Raw genomic sequence first — 22488 nt, forward strand, 5'->3', positions numbered from 1 at the left:
AATCCTTGGCTTGATTTCCCACTTTGATCCTACAAATTCATAAGTCCTTCCTTTGGTTTCTAGTTTCCTCTAGATCTTGCAAAAGACACAAGTATAATGCCAAAGTGATAACTCTTAAATAAAGAGTATTTCATGTGCTTTTGAGCTTATAATTGTGGAAAAGCCGTGAGTGATGCTAGTTTTTTTTTTTTAGCTTTTGTAGCTAACTTTGGTGTTTTTATGATCTTAGTTAAGTTTAGTTATTTTTGTAGTTTTTAATAGCTAATGGGTTGAAGATAATTTTTTCATGAATAAATATTTGTACAAAGAATGAACTAACATGTAAAACTATCTAAATTGAATTTTTTATGGCTGAATTATCAGGTTTTGCTGAAGCATTTTGATCAGGCAGCTTTTGGGCACCTAGAACACGTGGCAAGTCAATGGGTGAGCTGGAATAGTGGCTGAGGTGGCAAGTACAGAAAGGTTGAGTCAAAAATTGGGAGAAAATGACAAAAGAAAAGAGGAGACTCACGTTTTTTACAAGGAGGGCAATATTGTACTTTTGAGGCTAAAGGAGGAAACCTAGAATACACAAAAACAAGCATTAGCCGAAATATTAGGGAAGCAGCCATTTTTGGAAAAGAAAAACCAGCAAGAAGAAGGAAAGAAACCCATAAATCAGCAAGGAAGAAGGAGGACGAAAAAGAGAGCTCAAGCATCATTTTGGATTTGTTCTTTCTTCTATTCCTAAACTCTATTTTTATATTTTCTAAGTGATTTCTGAATCTGAATATTATGGGCTGTTTTTATTGTGGATTAATTTTTATTAACTCATCCATGAACTAATTTTTAGGTGGCTTGAATTGTTGATGAACCCTATGTTATAGTCTAGTAATTTCTTGCACTTTATTTTAGTAAAATCTCTCTGGTTCATTTAAATGTGCTTATATTAATTTCTTGTTGTTGTTTGCCCAGCAATGGTAAGATATTCAGTTATGTTTAATGATGGATAGATTAAATGTAATGGGAAGAACTTGGATGACACAAGTCATAATCTAGGTTAGATTATGTTAGTAAGTAACATAAGGATGTGTTATTTGCCTTGTGTAACTTTTGAGAATTAAACATTGAATTTGCATTCTTAAATCTGGTTTTGCATAGGAATATGTTTAATTAGGTAAAAGAATTAATGTCATAAAATTTGGGAATTTTTTATGAGTGTTTAATGAATTCTTGTTAACGTGGGAGTTTTGCTAGAATATTGCTGCCGTAATCTGTTCGCAATTTGTTCAGGATGATTAATATAGGGGAAATCAATAATTCAAGCTCATTTTGCAATCCACATATCTCTTTCAATTTTCTTTTTCAGTTGAGTTTTAATTTCATTATTTCTATATTTTTAACATTTTGCTCAACCTATAAACAACTCATTTGATTTTTAGTACTTTTAAGTTGTGTAGTAATTGTTTTGCTTATTTTTCTATTTTACAATCCATGTGGAGAGGATTTTCTTATCATTGTATTACTTGTGTGACTAGTGCACTTGTGTATTTAAAATCAAATATTAATTTATAACAACAAGTTTTTGGCATCGTTGCGGGATTGAAATTAGAAATCTTTGTCATATCAATTACTTGCAATTTATTTTTTTGTTTGCTTGCTCTTGTGTTTTTTCAGGTGATTTACTATATGAACGAGCAAGAAGACATAGAACTAGCTCCTATTGACCCTAAGATTGAAAGAACAGTTAAAAGAAGACTAAGGGAACAACGGGCTCAAAATCACCTTAATATGGTCGAAGAGGTTGAAGGAGTTGAGGGTGCTAATAATGTCACTAACGCAATTGATATGGCTGATGATAGAGAGAGAGCCATAAGGGAGTATGCTGCCCCCATGTTTAATGAGCTCAATCCAGGCAATGTTAGGCCTGAAATTCAAGGACCCCAATTCGAGTTAAATCTCGTTATGTTCCAAATGTTGCAAACAGTGGGTCAATTTAGTGGGCTGCCTATTGAGGATCCTCATCTTCATCTTCATTCACCTTTGTAGGTGAGCGATTCTTTCAAGCTACAAGGAGTGAGTGACGAGGCCCTAAGGTTGAAATTGCTCCCTTTCTCTTTGAGGGGTCGAGCTAGAGCTTGGCTCAACACCCTTCCTCCCGACTCGGTGACTACATGGAATGAGTTGGCTAAAAAATCTTGATGAAGTGCTTTCCTCCCACCAAAAATGCCAAGTTTCACAATGAAATCATGCCATTTCAGCAGCTGGAAGATGAATCATTTTGTGAAGCTTGGGAGAGACTCAAGGAGTTATTAAGGAAATGCCCACACCATGGGATCCCACATTGTATACAAATGGAAACATTCTATAATGGGCTCAATTCTTCCACTCACATGGTGTTAGATGCTTCAGCTAATGGGTCTATTCTCTTTAAGTCCTACAATGAAGCCTATGAGATTTTGGAGAGGATAGCTAGCAACAATTATCAATGGTCCAATGTTAGAGCCTCAACAAGTTGAAAAGTGGCTGGTATACTTAAAGTGGATGCATTGACAGCTTTGACCGCTCAAGTGTCTTCAATGACTAACCTTCTCAAGAACATGAGTTTGGGGGGAATGGTACAACCAGCTGCTATGGGACAATTTGTTGATGTATCTTGTGTTTATTGTGGAGATGGGCACACATTTGAGAGTTGTCCTTCAAATCCCGCTTCGGTTTTTTATGTGGGGAATCAAAATGCCAACCGTAATAACCCATATTCTAACTCTTATAATCCGGGGTGGAGGGAGCATCCAAAATTCTCATGGGGGGGGGGGGGGGGGGGAAGGGGGGGTCAAGGAGCTAGTTCAAGCGGAGCACCAATGCAAAACAAGCCTACATATCCACCAGGGTTTTCTCAACAACAACCAAGAGCTCAACCACCTCTTCCTCAAGGGTCTCAATCAAGCTCTTTGGAGAGTTTAATGAAAGAATATATGACCAAGAATGATGCTGTGATTCAGAGCCAAGCGACATCCTTGAGGAACCTAGAGATTCAATTGGGGCAGCTAGCTAATGAGCTAAGGAATAGACCACAAGGCACCTTGCCTAGTGATACCGAAAATCCAAGGAAAGTTGGTAAGGAGCATTGCAAGGCGGTTACCTTGAGGAGTGGTAAAAATCTGGAATTGACTGAGGAGAATTGTAAGAGAAACAGCGAGCCCACTTCAATCCAAAGTAGTGTGGACAAGGGAGACAAAGATGTGAATTCAAAATTTTCAAATGCTGATCTTAATGCAATTGCTGCAGCAATTCCTTAGCAAAATGCTATAGAGAAGCCTATGAGCAAGCCACCTCCACCATTTCCTCAGTGCTTTCAAAAGTAGCAACAAGATGGTCAATTTCGGAGATTTTTAGATGTTTTGAAACAACTTCACATCAATATACCGTTGGTGGAAGCTTTGGAGCAAATGCTCAACTATGTGAAGTTTTTGAAGGATATTTTAACTAACAAGAGGAGGCTTGGAGAATTTGAAACGGTGGCTTTGAATGAAGGTTGTAGTGCTATATTGAAGAATAAAATTCCTCCTAAATTGAAAGACCTGGGCAGCTTCACAATTCCTTGTTCTATTGGTGGTAGAGATGTTGGTAGAGCACTTTGTGACTTGGGGGCTAGTATCAATTTGATGCCCATGTCAATTTTCAAGAAGTTGGGGATTGGAGAAGCAAGACCAACTACAGTCACTTTGCAATTAGCGAATCGTTATATGGCACACCCGAAAGGAAAAATTGATGATGTACTCGTGCAAGTTGATAAATTCATTTTTTCGGCTGATTTCATCATTCTTGATTATGAAGCGGATAGAGATGTTCCTATTATCTTGGGTAGGCCATTTCTAGCTACTGGGAGGACCTTGATTGATGTACAAAAAGGGGAGCTTACTATGAGGGTGAATGACCAACAAGTGACTTTCAATATGTTCAACGCTATGAAGTTTCTGGATGAGATTGAGGAATGCTCTAGGCTGAGTGTAATTTAGTCAATTGTCGCTGAAAAATTCCACAAGGAAGCTTTTAAAGATGGAATGGGGGTGAGGTCACTTGAAGAGCTTGAAGACTTAAGTGTAGAGGAAGAAAGCCAAGTTACATGGGTGGAGTCAAAGCAGCCCTTTGCTAAATTTAGGAGGCCTTTTGAGTCATTGGACTTGTCGAAAGGGAATTTTAAGCCTTTTAAGCCCTCTATTCAAGAGCCACCAAAATTAGAGTTGAAACCTTTGCCTAGTCACTTAAAGTATGCTTATTTGAGAGATGATGAGACTTTGCCTATGATTATTTCATCCATGTTAGGAGCTAAAAAAGAGAGTTTGTTGCTGGCTGTTTTGAAGAAATATACAAGGGCCATTGGTTGGACCATGGTAGATATTAAGGGTATAAGTCCCTCATTTTGTATGCATAAAATTCTGTTGGAGGATTGCTGTAATAATTCTATTGAGCAGCAGCGAAGGCTTAATCCTATCATGATGGAAGTGGTTAGAAAAGAGATAATTAAGTGGCTTGATTATGGAATTGTTTACCCAATTTTAGATAGTTCTTGGGTCAGCCTGATTCAGTGTGTTCCTAAGAAAGGTGGTGTCATGGTGGTGGCTAATGAAAATAATGAGTTGATTCCCACAAGATAAGTGACGGGGTGGCGTGTTTGTATGGACTATCGAAAGCTGAATAAGGCTATTCGGAAAGACCACTTCCCACTACCATTCATTGATCAAATGCTTGATCGGTTGGCGGGAAAGGAGTTTTATTGCTTCCTTGACGGGTATTCAGGCTATAATCAGATTTCCATCATGCCATAAGACAAGGAGAAGACTACCTTCACTTGTCCTTATGGCACATTTGCCTTTAGAAGGATGTCGTTTGGGTTGTGCAATGCCCCCGCCACTTTCCAATGTTGTATGATGGCGATATGTTCAGATATGGTGGAAAAGTCTCTTGAAGTCTTCATGGACAATTTTTTAGTATTTTGTGAGTCTTTTGACACTTCTTTGGCTAACTTGGAGCAAGTTTTGGTGAGATGTGAAAAAACAAACTTGGTACTCAATTGGAAAAAATGCCATTTTATGGTGCAAGAATGCATTGTGTTGGGCCATAGAATTTCTAACAAGGGCATAGAAGTGGATAGAGCAAAGCTTGAAGTCATTGAAAAACTACCACCACCTACTACAGTCAAGGGGATTATAAGCTCTTTGGGACACATAGGCTTCTATAGGAGGTTTATAAAAGATTTTTCAAAGATTTCTAAGCCCCTTTGTTCCTTACTTGAGCAAAATTGAACATTTGAGTTCACCAAGGAGTGTGAAGAAGCATTTGTGACTTTGAAAAAAGCTCTTATCACCGCACCCATCATTGTAGCTCCGGATTGGTCTCTCCCTTTTGAATTTATGTGCGATGCTAGTGACTTTGCTGTGGGTGTCGTACTTGGGCAGCGAAAAGAGAAGGTCTTTCATTCCATTTATTATGCAAGCAAGACATTAACTGATGGTCAATTGAACTATACCATTACCGAGAAGGAGCTTTTGGTGGTGGCGTTTGCTTTTGACAAGTTTAGAGCTTATCTTGTGGGGACTAAAGTGGTGGTTTACACTGATCATTCAGCGATCAAGTATCTAATTGCCAAGAAGGATGCTAAGCCAAGACTTATTTGATGGGTGTTGCTTCTTCAAGAATTTGACTTGGAAATTCGGGATAGAAAAGGAACGGAGAACCAAGTGGCTGACCATTTATCTAGACTTGAAGCTGGAAGTGAAAATCAAAATGATGGGCCTATTAAAGAGACATTCCCCGATGAACAATTGTTGGTTGTGAACCAAGTCACTACACCATGGTACGCTGATTTTGTCAACTATTTGGTGAGTGGTTTGCAGCCACCTGATTTGAATAGGCAGCTCCTCAAGAAATTCTTTCAGGATGTGAGATTTTATTATTGGGATGAGCCCTATTTGTATAATCAATGTCCAGATCAAATCATGAGACGTTGTGTGCCTAAGGATGAAGTTTCTAGCATACTGGAGCATTGTCATTCGGCTCCTTATGGTGGAGACTTTGGTGGGCAAAGGACAGTCACTATGGTTTTTCAATCGGGGTACTATTGGCCTTCCATTTTCAAGGATGCTCATGAATTCGCTAAAAGATGTGATCACTGCCAATGTGTTGGAAATATTTCAGCAAGGAGTGAAATGCCCTTGAATAACATTGTTGAAGTCGAATTGTTCGATGTTTGGGGAATCGACTTCATGGGGCCATTTCCACCATCATTCAAAAATTTGTATATTTTGGTGGCGGTTGGCTATGTCTCTAAGTGGGTTGAAGTAGTGGCAAGTCCTACTAATGATTCCAAGGTGGTCATGAAGTTCCTACATAAGCATGTGTTCACCCGTTTTGGCACTCCAAGGGCGCTTATAAGTGATGAAGACACCCACTTTGTGAACAAGATTTTGGCAACTTTGTTAGCCAAATATAGTGTGAAACACAAGATTGCTACAGCCTACCACCCTCAAACAAATGGTCAAGCAAAAATATCTAATAGAGAGATCAAGGGAATCCAAGAAAAAGTGGTGAATCCTAGTAGAAAGGATTGGTCTCAGCGATTGGATGATGCTCTTTGGGCTTATAGAACGGTTTTCAAAACCCCTTTGGGAATGTCACCGTATCGTTTGGTTTTGGGGAAAGCTTGCCATTTTCCCGTTGAGTTGGAGCATAAGGCATATTGGGCCACTAAGAAGTTGAATATGGATCTCCAAGCTACTGGAGAAGCTCGAAATTTACAGTTAAATGAGCTGGAAGAAATGAGGTTGTTCTCCTATGAAAATGCTAAGTTGTACAAGGAGAAAACTAAGAGGTGGCATGACCAGAAAATTCAAGCTCAAGTCATTGAGAAGGGGCAGAAAGTATTACTCTTCAACTCGCGCCTGAAGTTGTTTCCTAGCGAGTTGAAGTCCCGCTGGTCTGGCCCATTCACCATAGTGAAAGTTTACCCCTTTGGAGTAGTTGAAGTTCGGGAAGATCAATCCGGAAGGGAATTTAAAGTGAATGGGCAGCGTCTAAAACATTATTGGGGAGGCGAGGTCGATCGCGAGAAGACCTTCATCACTTTGGAGGACCCTTAAAAGTCGTTGTTATTTTGGGTTGTCAAGTAATTTAGACACTAAATTTAAGGCAACCCAAAAAGAAGAAAGTACAAAATAAAAGTGTACATAAAAAAATATATATAAATATATATGAGTGTTTTTAATTATTTTTATTTTTAGTTTTAATTTTTAGAATTTTGATTCCATTTTATTGTGATGTTTTGGAGTGGTTTTATGTGTGTGTGTGTGTGTGTTTTTTTTCAGGTGCTAAGAAAGCAAGAAGTTGGTGTTTTGGAAGTAATTTTGGGGTCTGATGGTTTTGTGAAATTTTTGCTTCAGCAAACCGGGAGCAAAAATTTCCAAAAAAATGGAGTTACGTCAAATTTTGGTTGCTGAAGCCAAACTTAGGCAAAATGGTGGCAATTGGGCAGGCTCAAGTCAGGGGTGTGGTTTGTTCAGAAAATATTTTTTTTTTAATATATATAATACTACATATTAATATATACACAAAACAAACAAAAATTTGTATATAATACTATATTTAATATTATATTTATATATTACTACATATATACTGGAGAAATATATATTAATATATACATATATGAATATTTATACATACAGAAAAAATTTTATTTATTTATAAATTGTTTTTTTATAAATATAAAAAAAAATATATCCTATAAACTATACGATATATATAATATTAGTAAAATATATATTATATATAACATATATGTATATGTATATATCTATTACCCTAACCCATTTTTTTTCCAATTCCCTCACCCTCTGCTCAGACCATTTTCGTTCCTCCCATCACCCTCGGCACCATCCAGACTGAGAGCCACCGCCACCACCCACCTCACAACTCCATGAGACCGTGACCTCACCATCACCATCATTCACTCCCTTCAGCCCACGGCCACCTGAAGGAGTGAACGAGAACCTCCCTTCACCAACACGCTCACACACCCACGGAGCCCCCATACGCGACCCAGCACCCTCGGCATCCCAGATGCATCCGAGCCTAAGCCCAGCGTCTCCAGCCAGCACCGAACCTCCACCACTTCTCTCCGTCAAGCCACTTAAAATTGGGGTATTACTTTCCTTGTCCTGATTATAGTATTGTGAATATTGCTTCCTGTTGGATTCCTTGCTAGTGAAATTTTGATTCTGAAGGCAGATTTTGGGCACTTTTCAGCTTTGTGATAGTGTGCCTCTTGTGGCTGTCATTGCTCTAGTGCTATCATTTGCTCAGCAGTTGTTTTGGTGTTCGGTGTGTTGTATTGCTGACTTGTTATATATTTAGTTCCCTTTTGACAAATATGGCCACCAAAATGAGGGCTCAGAGAAAGAAATCTAAACCAACCCCAACCCCACCACCGACCAAAAAGAGCACCATTGTCCCCATTTCTACCCCACCATCCACTGTCCCACCACAAGACAAACAGAATTCAAAACCAACCTCTCTCCCACCACCAGTCACAAAGAAGTCCACACAAAGCTCTGTCCCGCCACCAACCAAAAAGAAATCCAAACCCACCACTATCCCACCAAAAGCCCCACAGATTCCCACTACCCCATTACTCTTGCCTTCCCCAGTCACTATAAATGATCCTACCCCCACCATCACTACCCCACCAACACTCAAATCACCACCAACCCAACCCAAATCAAAAAGTGCTACCAAACCCGCATCAGCCACACCTTCACCCAAGAAACATAAGACCTCCACTACCACCAAAACTGCCTCCAAGCCAACACCCACTGTTGTACCAACCCCAACCAAGAAAACTCTTATCCCTTCAGATCCCGCTACAAAATTCGCTTTTGCTCAGGCCAAGGCACAATATGAATCCATTAAGACCAAGAAGTTGCTCCCAGAAAAAGGATTCTTACCCACCACTGTTGAGGTGCCATAATTCATCAGTAGTGTCATTGAGCAGCACAATTGGGAGGTTTTCTGTCAAAAACTAGAGCATGCTATCATCCCATTGGTGCGGGAGTTTTATGCCAACATTACTTCCTCTGAGAATTCTGAAGTGAGCATTCAAGGCAAGGTTGTTTCCTTTTATGGTGAGGCTATTAACTCACTATTTGGGTTGGCCAGTGTTGAGTGCGCTGTGTATAATGATATGGTCTTGGCCCCTACCCCAGACAATTTTGACAAGGCACTGCAACTTGTCGCATCTCTCGACGCTCAGTGGTGTATTTCTTCTGGTGGTGTGCGCACTTTATTGCACACCTCTATTTTGCCTGAAGTTGGAGTGTGGTTGCATTTCCTCAAATGCCACTTGCTGCCTACCACACATGACACTACGGTGTCCAAGGAGCGGGTACTTTTGTTATACTGTATGTTGGCTGGTTTGAGTATCGATGTGGGCAAGTTGATCTCCAGGTAGATTGTTAGCTGTGCCAAGAAGAAAAAGGGCAAGTTTTTCTTTCCATCACTCATCACACAGTTGTGCTGTAACGACCCAAAATCACTAATATGGCTTAAGGGCCTTGATTAGTGTACCAGGAGGGCATAATTGGCTTATGTGTGTGTTTATTAAGTTAATGTATGATTATATGAATGTAAATGTGATTATATGTTATATTTGTGAGAACCATATTATTATGTGGGTAAGTCTGCAGCGTGCGACTCGAGGCGATCCTAGGGAGCTAGCTAGCGGGAAGTCACAACGGGGCTTAATGTTTGACTTGGGGCAAGTCAAGGGGTAATTCGGGTATTAGATGATTATTTGGGTGATCGGGTTATGGAAATAAATATATGGAGATATATTCGAGGTTAGGAAGCCTAGGCGGGAATATTGGGGAATTTTACCATTTTTCCCTCGGGGACGTTTTTGGTACCCCGAGCCTCAGGATTGACTTAATTAGCTAAGGTTAGATTAAGTAAACAGAAAGCAGTAGAACAAAGACACAAACCGACCCATTTTTTCCCCTCTCCTCCTTCTCTTCTCTCTCTTAAGGAAACTACTAAAAACTTAAAGAACTCAACTGGAAAATTCTGTGTTTTGAGCTGAATTTGTGAAGGATTAGCCTAGTTCTGACTAAGGAGCATTCAACTAGGCTCAAGGATTGAATTAAAGCTGAGAAGATTGGGTTTTAGCTCAAGAATCTGTTAAGGAAGTGGTTCATCAAATAAGGTGTTAAGCTAGGGCTCGGGAAGCGGATCGTGCTTGAGAGGTGTCGCTTGTAATTAGTGAACTTGGGAATTAAAGGTAAGAAAACTACACCCGGTTGTGGAATTATAATGGGACTAAGGGTTCCCTATTTTGTATTCTTTGTAAAGGATTGTATTACGCCATGTAAACAGTAAACCAATGGCCTAAGAGTGCCGAAGTTTACACTAGCGCACAGGGCGCGGCTCGGCCACTGGTAGCTGAGGACAGCTTGTTATACACTGAGCTCGGTTTAAGCGGGCCGGAGTCAGTGGGGTAAACAGAGGATGCAACCTAAAGTGTCGACCATGGCTATTATATGATTTGTTTGTTATTATTGTTTGGTGGGTTGTTATGTTGTATAGCTGGGTGATGATTAGCTAACTCTTTTGTTGAATCTCCATGCTTTGTGAATATTGTGGTATGTTATGTGTATGAACGTGCTTAAGGGTTACCCAGATATTATTATTGCTTGTTATGTAACATGATATGTTTTCTTACTGGGCCTTGGCTCACGGGTGCTACGTGGTGCAGGTAAAGGCAAGGGCAAGCTTGATCATCCCTGATTTGGAGAGCTCTGAGAGCAGAATGTACATGACCAGCTGCTCAGCTGCCACGACTGGGGGGAGACAGGGACAAGAATACCATAAACTTCTGTTTTGCCTTTAGAAAGGCTGGTAGTTGTCTGTACACTGGAAATTTTGTAAATAGACTTTTAAATGATATTTCTTTTGGGATCCCATATGTAAATATTTAATTATATGGTAAGTATCTTTTGAGACCAAAACCCTTTTAACCCTAGCACTTTAATGACTTTAGAATTCACGTTTTTAACTGTTTGACTTGATTAGCAAGTCCTGCACCTTTACAAATACACAGTGTAGTGGTCTTGGCTATCCAGGGTGTAACGACCCAAATTCGCTAATAAGGCTTAAGGGCCTTGATTAGTGTGCCTGGAGGGCATAATGGGAATTATGTGTGGCTTTAATGAGTAAAATGCATGATTATGATTTAAAGCATGTTATATGACTATTTGAATAATCGAGATGCATGACTATGTGTATTAGTACGCATGTGAGTCCTGATTAGGTCCGAAGGGCATAATCGTAATTTTGGCCATTATGGGCATAACTGTGTACATATATGAGATAATTGTTGAGACCACATTATTATGTGGATATATCTGTGATCTGTGACTCGAGACGATCCTAGTGAGCGGTTTAGCGGAAAAGTCATGGCGGGGATTTATACCCAACTCGGGGTGAGCCTAGGGGTATAAATGGGAATTTAGTGAGTATATTGGAGTCTATTTTGGCATCGAGGAATATAATTGGTGATTAATTAGGTATCAGGAGGTAAGCGGAAAATATTAGAGACACTCGAGGAATTAGCGGGAATCGGGTAAAATGACTAAAATGCCCCTAAGTGGATTAAAGGGTTTAGAATTAATAGGGAGGGCATTTTTGTCAATTGGCTTCTTAGAGATAGATAAGTTAAGGCTTTATACTTAGTGGGAATTGTAGAGAAAGGTTGAAGGTTGTGGAAAGAAAAAGAAAAGGAAGGGAAAACATAACAGCTTTTCCTATGGTCGGTTTGTGGTTCTCTCATCATTTCTCTTCATTCTTCTTGGAGAAAAATTCAGAGGAGAGCTAGGTCAACTAAGCCATAAGGTTTTTGAGCTAAGCTTGAAGATTTGGCAAGGGTTTAGCAAGGATAGGCCATTTGCTTGAGGTAAGATTTTGTAGTTCCTTTAGTTCTGGTTTTGGTTTTTAGCTAAGATATCTAAGCTGTGTTGATGGGGAATTCTAGGGAAGTTGGAGCCAAGGGTTGAGGAAGAGCAAACTAAAGAGGTCTAGAGGCAACTTGAGGTCGAATTTCCATCAAAGGTATAAATTCTGAGCTTTTAACTTTGATGTTTTGACTGGTTTCTGCTGAGTTTTGAAGTCTAGAAGTGGCTATGGTGGATTTCGAGATTAGGGATGCATGTGCTTGGGTTTTGAGTATTTGGGGTGCTTGGGATGAGTGGAATGTGTTAATAAGCTTGTTTTTGAGTTTGGAGAAGTTTTGGTTGAGTTTGGTTCGAGGAAATCGCAAGAAGGAAAATTGAGGTGTTGCCTGTCTGTGACTAGCGCTAGCCTTTGGGCGCTGTAGCGCTAGGCCATGCTTCCTGGGGGATTTTTGCTTCTGTTTGTAGTGCTGTAGTGCCCTCCTAAGAGCGCTGTAGCGCTGCCCTGTTTCCAGAAATGGATTTTAGGGTTATTTACAAGGGTTTTTGACCAAGGGTTCGGGGTTCGATTCCACCACCTTGTTTGGTGGAACTAGGACTTCCCGGGGGCTCGGGATTGGTCCTGAGGCTAGGTTTTGGACTTGAGTTTTGGTGATGACTTTGACCTATGGTTGTGTTTAGGTGAGCGCTAGGGCTCGAGAGGGATCATGCTCAAAAAGTCAAGTGATCAAAGCTAGCGAATCGAAAGGTAAGAAAACTGCACCCGGTTATATGTTTGTGATGGGACTAAGTGCTCCCGATATTTGTATTATGTCAATGATGGTATTATGCCATGGGACATGTGATAGCAGCCTAAGGGTGCCGTACACAATATTTGCGCACAGGGCGCGGCTTGGCCACTGGTAGCCGAGGACAACTTAATATTCACTGAGCTCGGTTTAAGCGGGCCAGAGTCAGTGGGATAACGGAGGGTGTGGCCTGAGGGCGCTAACCCTAGTTATCATATGTGATTTGGTGTATGTTATGAATTGATATGTTTAGTATGCTGAATACTTGACTATTCTGAATGTTGATATGATTAAGAATATGTGATGCAATACGAGATATTGATTTGTCTGTTGATTGCTTATGCTCTGTTGTTGTGTTTTCTTGCTGGGCCTTGGCTCACGGGTGCTACGTGGTGCAGGTAAAGGCAAGGGCAAGTTGGACCAATCCTGAGATGGAGGGCTGAGGGGTGGAATGTACATAGCCAGCTGTTCGGTCGCCATGACCGAGGAGTGGATCAGGACAGAGATTGCCTAATTGTCTGTTTTGCCTTAATATGGCTAACACTGTATTTAGTCCTTGAATCTTTTGTAAACAGTTTCAAACTTAACATTTTTGGGATCCCGTACAAACAGGAAATGTTTCTTTATGAAAATGTGACTTTTGAGACCAAAACATTTTAACCCTAGTTCCTTTATAGTTTCAATAACACGATTTAAATTAAACGACTTGATTAGCAAGTCTAGCACTTTATAATCACACAGTGTAATGGTCTTGGCTATCCAGGGCGTTACATGTGCATTTGAGCTGGGGTGCCTTCTGCCTCCACTGAGGATGTTTATAGCACCGTGATCTTTATAGGATTTATTTGTTGTGCATTTTGGGGGGTTGAGTTGAGTTGAGTGGATGAGAGAAAATTGGGTGAGCGTTTTCCTTTTCTTCTTTTGCTTGTTTTCACCATTGGGGACAATGTTAATTTTAAGTTTGGGGGGAGAGTGTGTTCTCAATTTTCTTGTTCTCTTGTCATCTAGTTGTTTATTTTCATTCTAAAAAAAATAGATCATCCAAAAAGAAAAAAATAAAAATAAAGAGTGCACTCCCTTGCATCAAAGCATCTAAAAAAAATCAGAAAAGAAAAAGAAAGCAAAAAGTATGTATGTTTGTAAATAAGTTTGGGGGTGTAACTCTTCAAATAAAGGAAAAGTTGCTTTAGTTTTGTTTTTGTTTTTGTCTTTGTATGTTAGTAATAAAGGCTAGTTGCAAGAGTTATATTGTGTTGTGGGTTTTTCTTTTGGGGAAATTAATGTGTGCATTTATGTATTTAGGTCCTAAAAAGATTGACGTGCTTAGGGTGATTTGAGCCAAAAATTTATCTATCTTATCATACCTTCACCCTAGCCTATCATTACAAGCTTGATAAAGTCCTATTGATCTTTGGTGTGGTGTTTGTCTACATTAGTGGAGAGGAAATTACTAAGTAACTTATGGAGACATTATTTAAGCTTGAGGACCAAGGTCTAGCTTGATTTTTGGTGATTGAAATTGTTTAGGAAAAGTTATGCATGCACTAAAGGGTGAAACACTTGATTCATATTTTGGTAGCAACATTAATGCTTGAAGAATTTGGTTTAAAACTTGTGAAAGATTGAAATTCAACTTCTCTTATTCAAAATAATTGTTCCCGAGAGCCTTCCCCTTTTTACCATTGGCACAGCAAAGTTTGTCCAATGTTGTTGTGTTTTGTCTTTGTTGTTTAGTTTGTGCCCTTTGTGTCTTATTGTTATTTGTGTTTTGATTTTAGAGTCATCACTCGAGGACGAGTAATGTCGTAAGTTTGGGGGTGTGATAACTCTTGAATGAAGAGTATCTCATGTGCTTTTGAGCTTATAATTGTGGAAAAATCGTGAGTGATGTTAGTTTTTTTTTTTTTGCTTTTATAGCTAACTTTAGTGTTTTTATGATCTTAGTTAAGTTTAGTTATTTTTGTAGTTTTTAATAGCTAATGGGTTAAAGATAATAGTTTCATGAATAAATATTTGTACAAAGAATGAACTAACATGTGAAACTATCTAAATTGAATTTTTTATGGTTGAATTATCAAGTTTTGCTGAAGCATTTTGATCAGGCAGCTTTTGGGCACTTAGAATACGTGGCAAGTCAATGGGTGAGCTGGAATAGTGGCTGAGATGGCAAGTACAGAAAGGTTGAGTCAAAAATTGGGAGAAAATGACAAAAGAAAAGAGGAGACTCACATTTTTTATAAGGAGGGCAATATTGTACTTTTGAGGCTAAAAGAGGAAACCTAGAATACACAAAAACACGCATTAGTCGAAATATTAGGGAAGCAGCCATTTTTGGAAAAGAAAAACCAGCAAGAAGAAGGAAAGAAACCCATAAATCAACAAGGAAGAAGGAGGATGAAAAAGAGAGCTCAAGCATCATTTTGGATTTGTTCTTTCTTCTATTCCTAAACTCCATTTTTATATTTTCTAAGTGATTTCTGAATCTGAATATTATGGGATGTTTTGATTGTGGATTAATTTTTATTAACTCAGCCATGAACTAATTTTTAGGTGACTTGAATTGTTGATGAACCCTATGTTATAGTCTAGTAATTTCTTGTACTTTATTTTAGTAAAATCTCTCTTGTTCATTCAAGTGTACTTATATTAATTTCTTGTTGTTGTTTGGCCAACAATGGCAAGATATTCAGTTATGTTTAATGCTGGAAAGATTAAATGTAATGGGAAAAACTTGGATGACACAAGTCATAATCTAGGTTAGATTATGTTAGTAAGTAACATAGGGATGTGTTATTTGCCTTGTGTAAATTTTGAGAATTAAACTTTGAATTTGCATTCTGAAACCTAGTTTTGCATAGGAATATGTTTAATTAGGTAAAATAATTAATGTCATAAAATTTGGGAAAGTTTTATGAGTGTTTAATGAATTCTTGTTAACATGAGAGTTTTGCTAGAATATTGCTGCCGCAATCTGTTCGCAATTTGTTCAGGATGATTAATATAGGGGAAATCAATAATTCAAGTCCATTTTGCAATCCATATATCTCTTTCAATTTTCTTGTTCAGTTCAGTTTTAATTTCATTATTTCTATATTTTAATATTTTGCTCAACCTATAAACAACTTATTTGATTTTTAGACTTTTAAGTTGTGTAGTAATTGTTTTGCTTATTTTTCTATTTTACAATCCATGTGGAAACGATTTTCTTATCATTGTATTACTTGTATGACTACGTGCACTTGCGTATTTAAAATCAAATATTAATTTATTACAACACCTATCGGTGTGAAAAAAGCCAAAGGAAAACAAAAAAGTGATGAACAATTTAAGAAATTAATGGATCAAAGTCAAAAACTTGTTAACGTTATAGAAAATGGTAACTTTGAAAGAAATGAACTTCTGAGACAAAAGGTTGATGTGGCTAGAATGAGAGAAGAGAATAAAATTTTATTTACGGATTTGAATTCTATATCCGATCCAGAGTTTCGCCAATTTATTCAAAGCGAAAAGGGAAAAATTTACAGATCAAGAGCACAAACATCTGGACATGGAAAATAATGAGAAAGATCTCAATATCAGAGATCTCAATATCGAGCATCTCAGTTCCAAGGATCTCAATATGAAGAAGAACAAAGAGAATGAGTTGAAAATGAACATCAACAATCTCAAAATTCTTCATAAGATTATAGTCAATATTATGACTATCTTGGCGAAATCGAGAATAATTTTTAAAATTATTAGAAGTATGTATTAGTTTGTCTTGTGTTCTATATATATATGTTGTACACTATTTTCTGTTTTATGTTTGGTGTGTTTGATTTTAATATTAGAATGTAAGTTTGTAATATTTTAATTATCTTTTGTATCTTTAATCAATTTCAGTGTTAATTTTATTTTCTTATAGTGTAGAGTAAGAATTATCATACACATATTAAAATAAATTATATGAAAAATTAATTATGAAATATTTGAAATTTTATTTAGAAAATTAAAATACAATAGTATTTAGGTTGAGTTGGAGTTGGCTTTATAAGATTAATTATTAGATTAAAGCTAAAAAGAAAATGGTAGAAGAGCTAAAAAAAAAAATCAGGTCTAAAATAGTAATTTGATCCTTTGTAAATGTTTGAAATATCATTTAATCAAACACAACGAACAAAGCGATATTTTCCAATTTAAATAATCATGCTCGTTGAAATTTTATGCAAGTAGTTAACTGAGGATAGTAACGAAATCCACTAACCAGTGTACTTACTAGTTTGTTGTACAAACCCCCCGCGATAGGGTTTATCTCAATTCAGATTTCCATGAACTTCTTCCGCCATTGAAATGGGCGGCGCCACCAACAGATTGTTCGCTCTCCTCTCCTCCTCCACCACCACCACCTCAACCGCCGCAGCTCCGCTCCCCATCCTTCTCCACCGCTATTCTTCTCTTCTCATCCGCCTCCATCGTCGTCCCAAATTCCCTCTCTTTTTACACTCCTCAACTCGCACCAGCATCCTCACTCTCTCTCACTCTTCCGCTCGCAAAACTTTCCGCCTTTTTCATTCCCACGTCACTGCGTCCTCCTCACTTCATGAAAATTTTCCCGACTCCTCCATCGCCTGCGCCAGCATCTCCTGGCCTGAGTGGTCCAGCCTCATCAATGCGATCTCCGCTGCCGGTTACTTCAACCGGAGTCAGGGTTTCTCCGTCGGCGAGGATGAGCTTCTTAGGGTCGAAGACTTACCTGACGAGTTTACGCGCGCGGCGAGGGCTTGCTTAGAGTTCGCGCGGGAACGATCTAAACTTATAAGGTTTTGATTTTATTCCGAATCGAATTCAAGGTTGAATTCGTTTTGGGGGAGCTTTTCATGATTTGGGTTTGTGCTTTTTTTGGGTGCAGATTGCTTCCGAGGAGAGATGTAGAGGTGGTGATTGGAAATGGAACACCATTTCTTTTCAAGGATGCTGATGATTCTGCGCAAAAACTTACGTCTTTCGTATCTAATGGTGAATCCAATGTGAGTACCATGATAGATAAGAGTTACAATCTTTCTTGCTGAAATTTACTTTATATTTTATCTTTTTAATGTTGTTGATTGGAATGGAGTTTACGTTTTTCCTTTCTTGATTTGTACTTGATTTACGAACCCAGGCTCTTTAGTCGAAATAGATTACAGTTCTGTTTTTTGTGGTCTTGCTTAACTGCAAGCTGAGTTGAGCTCAGATATAATATAAGCTTGCTAGTGCTATTTTTTTTTTTTTTGGAAAAGAAACGAACTTTGTATTAATAAGATTATAAATGCAAAGGAACAAAGATTAAATTTGATCTCAGAGAACAACAGAAGAAACAAAGCAAACAACAGACAACAATTAGTACAACGCTAAGCCATTCTTAGTGCAAAAGACTTCCCCATTCTCTATTGATGAATTGTTTTAGTCGCAGAAGTCACTCACTAAAATCTAAATTAGCTTAACACGGGATAGCTTGTCCGTTTAACCAAGAGAGATATATCAACCTATTTTGGTTACTGTCATCTTTCTGTGCCTATGAGCATCTTACCACATAAAAGTTCTTTACCGATTCTATATTGGGCAGTGAGTATTCTTCTCTTGAAGTTATGTATCTAAGAATATGCATAATAATTCATCGTTGTTGATCAAATTTATAATGTGGAAATTCAGTTGTAATGTATTTATCTAAAGTAAAATGTATCCTTAGGATGAGATAGAGCTGTAGAACTGTCCTTGTAATTTAGAATGTTTGCCAGTATATTCTGTAGTCATTTTGTTCTTTTCATTTGACTTAATAGTCGACTAGTTGCTGATAACTACATTATTCTGGTGGATAATGCTCTTTAAGAAAAAAAAGTTAATTAATTTGACTTTGAAACTTTTAAGGGCCAGTATACTATCCTAATACATAGTGTTTTTTTTTTATTAGTAACTGTAAGTCAAGTGTACAGAACTCTACATATATAAAGCCCAACCGGAGTTTTTGCTCTCTCTATTTTGTTAAAACCAGGTACTGGATATGGATAAAGTGAGCACAGTTGATTTGATGAGATTCATATTAAGTTATACTAGCAAGCTTGTGTCTTCTTCTGAAAGTAATAATTTCTACAATAGAGAGCTAGTTGAATCATCTATCCGGAATTTGTTAAGAGAATTGACCAAGCTATGCTCTACTATTCCCGATTCAACTTCTTTTGGTTCAGTACAAAGTCAGTTTGCTGGTAATAATGGACATTCCCGGAGGCCTTTTGGGCAAAATATTGAAATGAAAAGAGGTGACTGGATTTGTTCAAGGTATTCCTTTCTATCATGAATATTAGAGTTTTTTGCCAAAAGCATTTTTCATTTTTAGCTCATCTGTTCACAGATCATTTTACACATCTTTAATATTCTGTATCTTTTCAATAATATGCTGAGCAGGTGTAGTTTCATGAATTTTGCAAAAAACATAAAATGCCTTGAATGCGAGGAGGCAAGACCAAAGAGACAACTAACGGGCGGGGAGTGGGAGTGTCCTCAGTGAGTATTGCCTCATAATTCTTTTCTCTGCAGGATGGTAGATCCATTTGTTTGAAAAATGATGATAATAATGACAAGTCTTTTGTCATTTTCAGATGCGACTTCTTCAATTATGGGAGTAACTTGGTATGCCTGAGGTGCGACTGTAAGCGCCCTGGAGGGGTCTCAGTCGGTACAACCAATACCAGACCACCTGTGGCATATGAAACTGCGAACAATTCAAATCAGGCTGAGATTGATAGTAGGCTTGCTGCCAATGAAGAGAAGGCACAGCGGTGGTTTAGTAAGATTTCTCAGCTGGACAGTACTTCTGACATGAGTAGTGCCATAGCAGATGATGATTTTCCTGAAATAATGCCGTTGAGGAAAGGCGTTAACAGATTTGTTGTGAGCACAAGGAAAACACCACTAGAGAGGAGGTTGGCTAACTCTCGATACCAAACTAATGGCACCACTGAGGGTAAAGACTGTCCTCTTGTATTTATCTTTTTTTTTTTTTTTTAATTTTCTGAATATAAAATTAAAAATCAAACTGCGAGTGCAAATATATATATATATATATAATGTAACTTTTGTACAACCTTCTGTTCCAGGTGGACAGCCTCAAGGGATAAATTCTAGTTATGTTCCATTTGTGCCATTACCAGCAGATATGTTTGTGAAGAAACCAGAGAATACAAAACCAGAGGACTTGGATAGGGCAGCTACCGGACGAAATGAATTTGTTGCATCAAATACAAGAGATTGGTCGGATAATGTTAGCGGGAGTCGTGAGTCTATTAAATCAGAAGATAGTGTCCAAAAGCCATTGAACCAGGCTGAAACTAAAGAGAACGAAGAAGCTGAAAAATCTGACAGGTGGTATAAGAAGATTGCAGATTTGCATAATGTCACCGAGCAGACTAGTGAAATTTCAGATGAAGATTTCCCTGAAATTATGCCAATGCGCAAAGGAGAGAATCGATTTGTTGTCAGCAAGAAAAAAGATCGTTCTCTGACTTCTCCAGCCTACAAAAGACAAATGGCCATGGAGCAAGCTAGCAATACTAAATTTGTACCCTTTGTTCCCTTCCCACCTGATTACTTTGCAAAAAAGGGTGCAAATGGAGGGGAACTGGTGCCAGAAAAGCTGTCTAATGCTAAAGCAGGGGAACACAGTAAGGACCATTTTCAGCGTACAGAAAATCACATTGGGATGCCGAGCTGGAAATCAGAGCCTTCCCGAGTTAAAATAAGTGAGGATAACACTGGTGCTACGTATGGGACACCATCCAGTGCAAACTTTTCCCAAAATTCTGCAAAGACCTACGACAGTAACGGCAAGAGCTCGAGTAGTAGAAATGTTGGAAAAGAAACTTCAAAGCCATCAAATATAACCGGAAGTTCACTCCAATCCAACAACCAGAACAATGGAGACAGTTGGACGGGAAAGAGTTTGGAGGGGTCTGCAGTGAAGGAACCAGATCCTTTAGACATGTCAGAGGAAGCCAAGGCTGAGAGGTGGTTCCGGCGAGTTGCCCAGATCAAGGATATCTCAGAACTGAGTCAAATTCCTGATGAAGATTTCCCATCGATAATGCCAATGCGTAAAGGGGTTAACAGATTTGTCGTGAGCAAGAGAAAAACACCACTGGAGAGGAGGTTGACTTCTCCACAGTACAGAAGAAATCTTCCGATTGTGAGTTCTGATCCAGTTAAGAAGGAAACTGACAATAGCTAAAGTATGAAAAAAACGAAAGGAATGAATGAATGAAACTAGAAATTGTTTGAATTTATAATTGGTTCTGAAGAAAGAAGAATAATTAATTTTAATACAATACAAATCGTTGTAATATGTATACAGAATTTTGACACTTGAGCTAAGTGAATTAATTAAAGATTATTTGCATGGGTAACCTGATCCTTTTGCCAATAGTCAAAATGATTCTTAGTTTTCTTTTTCTTCTTCAATTGAGTTCTTAAATTTAATTAAATTAGTAATTAATTCTAAATTATAAAATTTACAATTCTGTTATTTTTGTGGAAAGATTATACATGTTACTCTTGGGTTTTAATTATCATGATAACTTTAGAAATTTCATAACAAAATCTATTATCGTTAACAGGGGAAAAAATTACGTGGACTACCCAATTTTAGTTAACCATTATAATTTTTACCCACATTTTTAAACTCTTATGTTAATACTTAAAATCTTAATCAATGTCCCCATACTACCCTCCTCATTACACATCTCCTCAAATACAATAAAAAAACTTCTCCAATACTCATCTTTCACGCCCGACCTACCTCTGAGATGCTACCACTCCGGCTTCGCCACTACTTTCATCTTTAGCACGACCAGCCAACCGAACTCCCAACAGAACTAAGTGCACTCAATACACAGTCATGGCTCATCATCTTGTTCACCACAACCTAGTCTTGCTGACATATCTTCTAGCCACCCCTCCGACCTTGCAGACCACCACCAATTCTGTTGTTGGAGTTGAACTTCCTTTCAAATCCATGGCATATTGAAGAAGAGAAAGTTTATATTAAAGTCAGGTAAGTAAAATAGTTTTGAAAAATTCAATTGTTATCCATTTGTTTGTGTAGGCTGTGTAGCACACAGTTTCCTCGAACCAAATATGTTCGAACTCTACCACACTAAGAATATAAAACATATAACTAAAAACCATAATATAAATATAATTTAATATGATTCATACCTTAAAAAGTATATTGATGTGTTTTAAACCACAAGGGTAGACTCCATTATATAGTCCAAAGAGAAAAATCTCTTACAACCAATGTGTGACTAAAATCCCAATTAGTTTTTCTATTAAAAAATTATAACAATCCCCCACATGAATGAAAAACTGACTCAAGAAAAAACAACAAAAGAATTAGACCTAGGTGATAGAGTTCAACGTTGAGAAACCCGCATAGGATAGGTAGGTGTTACCCTTTGAACCTTCCCTTGTGTAAGTATATTTACTCTACTGGCTGATCAGTAGACGCGATGTCTTTGAACTGTTCTGTCGTTTGTGTAAACGGTGATATACCACACACATGAATCTTTCCTGACATATATTGGTTCTCAATATTATGTTCGTTTTTGGCCCTGAACATTTCCCTGGTTCTGCAAGAGATATTCCAGGAATTGAGCCCTATTCAATTCCTATAGAAGCGGCCCATCTTCTCTCTCACATATGTGATTTTCTTA

At 38.1% G+C, this 22488-nt stretch overlaps 1 protein-coding gene and 1 non-coding gene across 2 annotated transcripts; one reads left to right on the forward strand and one right to left on the reverse strand.

The window, feature by feature from the left end:
* Positions 1–2214: 2214 nt before the first annotated feature.
* LOC133793261 (small nucleolar RNA R71) lies at positions 2215–2320 on the reverse strand. Its single transcript, XR_009874714.1, has one exon. It is a non-coding gene; the product is annotated as a small nucleolar RNA R71 (small nucleolar RNA).
* A 14644-nt stretch (positions 2321–16964) lies between these two features.
* On the forward strand, positions 16965–21180 carry LOC133788871 (zinc finger protein VAR3, chloroplastic). The gene is made up of 6 exons (XM_062226497.1): positions 16965–17565; positions 17655–17772; positions 18777–19060; positions 19187–19285; positions 19381–19745; positions 19879–21180. Exons 1-6 carry the CDS (start codon positions 17096–17098, stop codon positions 21003–21005), a joined length of 2463 nt encoding a protein of 820 aa, XP_062082481.1. The 5' UTR covers positions 16965–17095; the 3' UTR covers positions 21006–21180.
* Positions 21181–22488: the final 1308 nt, after the last annotated feature.

Source organism: Humulus lupulus, chromosome 7 (genome assembly GCF_963169125.1).
Source record: "Humulus lupulus chromosome 7, drHumLupu1.1, whole genome shotgun sequence".
Taxonomy (NCBI): domain Eukaryota; kingdom Viridiplantae; phylum Streptophyta; class Magnoliopsida; order Rosales; family Cannabaceae; genus Humulus; species Humulus lupulus.

Bases quoted from the DNA above. Each gene is read 5' to 3' on its own strand.
- LOC133788871 (XM_062226497.1), top strand. From the start codon at position 17,096: ATGGGCGGCGCCACCAACAGATTGTTCGCTCTCCTCTCCTCCTCCACC. The intron at 17,566-17,654 runs GTTTTGATTTTA...TTTTGGGTGCAG, and splicing joins GAACGATCTAAACTTATAAG to ATTGCTTCCGAGGAGAGATG. The intron at 19,746-19,878 runs GTAAAGACTGTC...CTTCTGTTCCAG, and splicing joins AACTAATGGCACCACTGAGG to GTGGACAGCCTCAAGGGATA.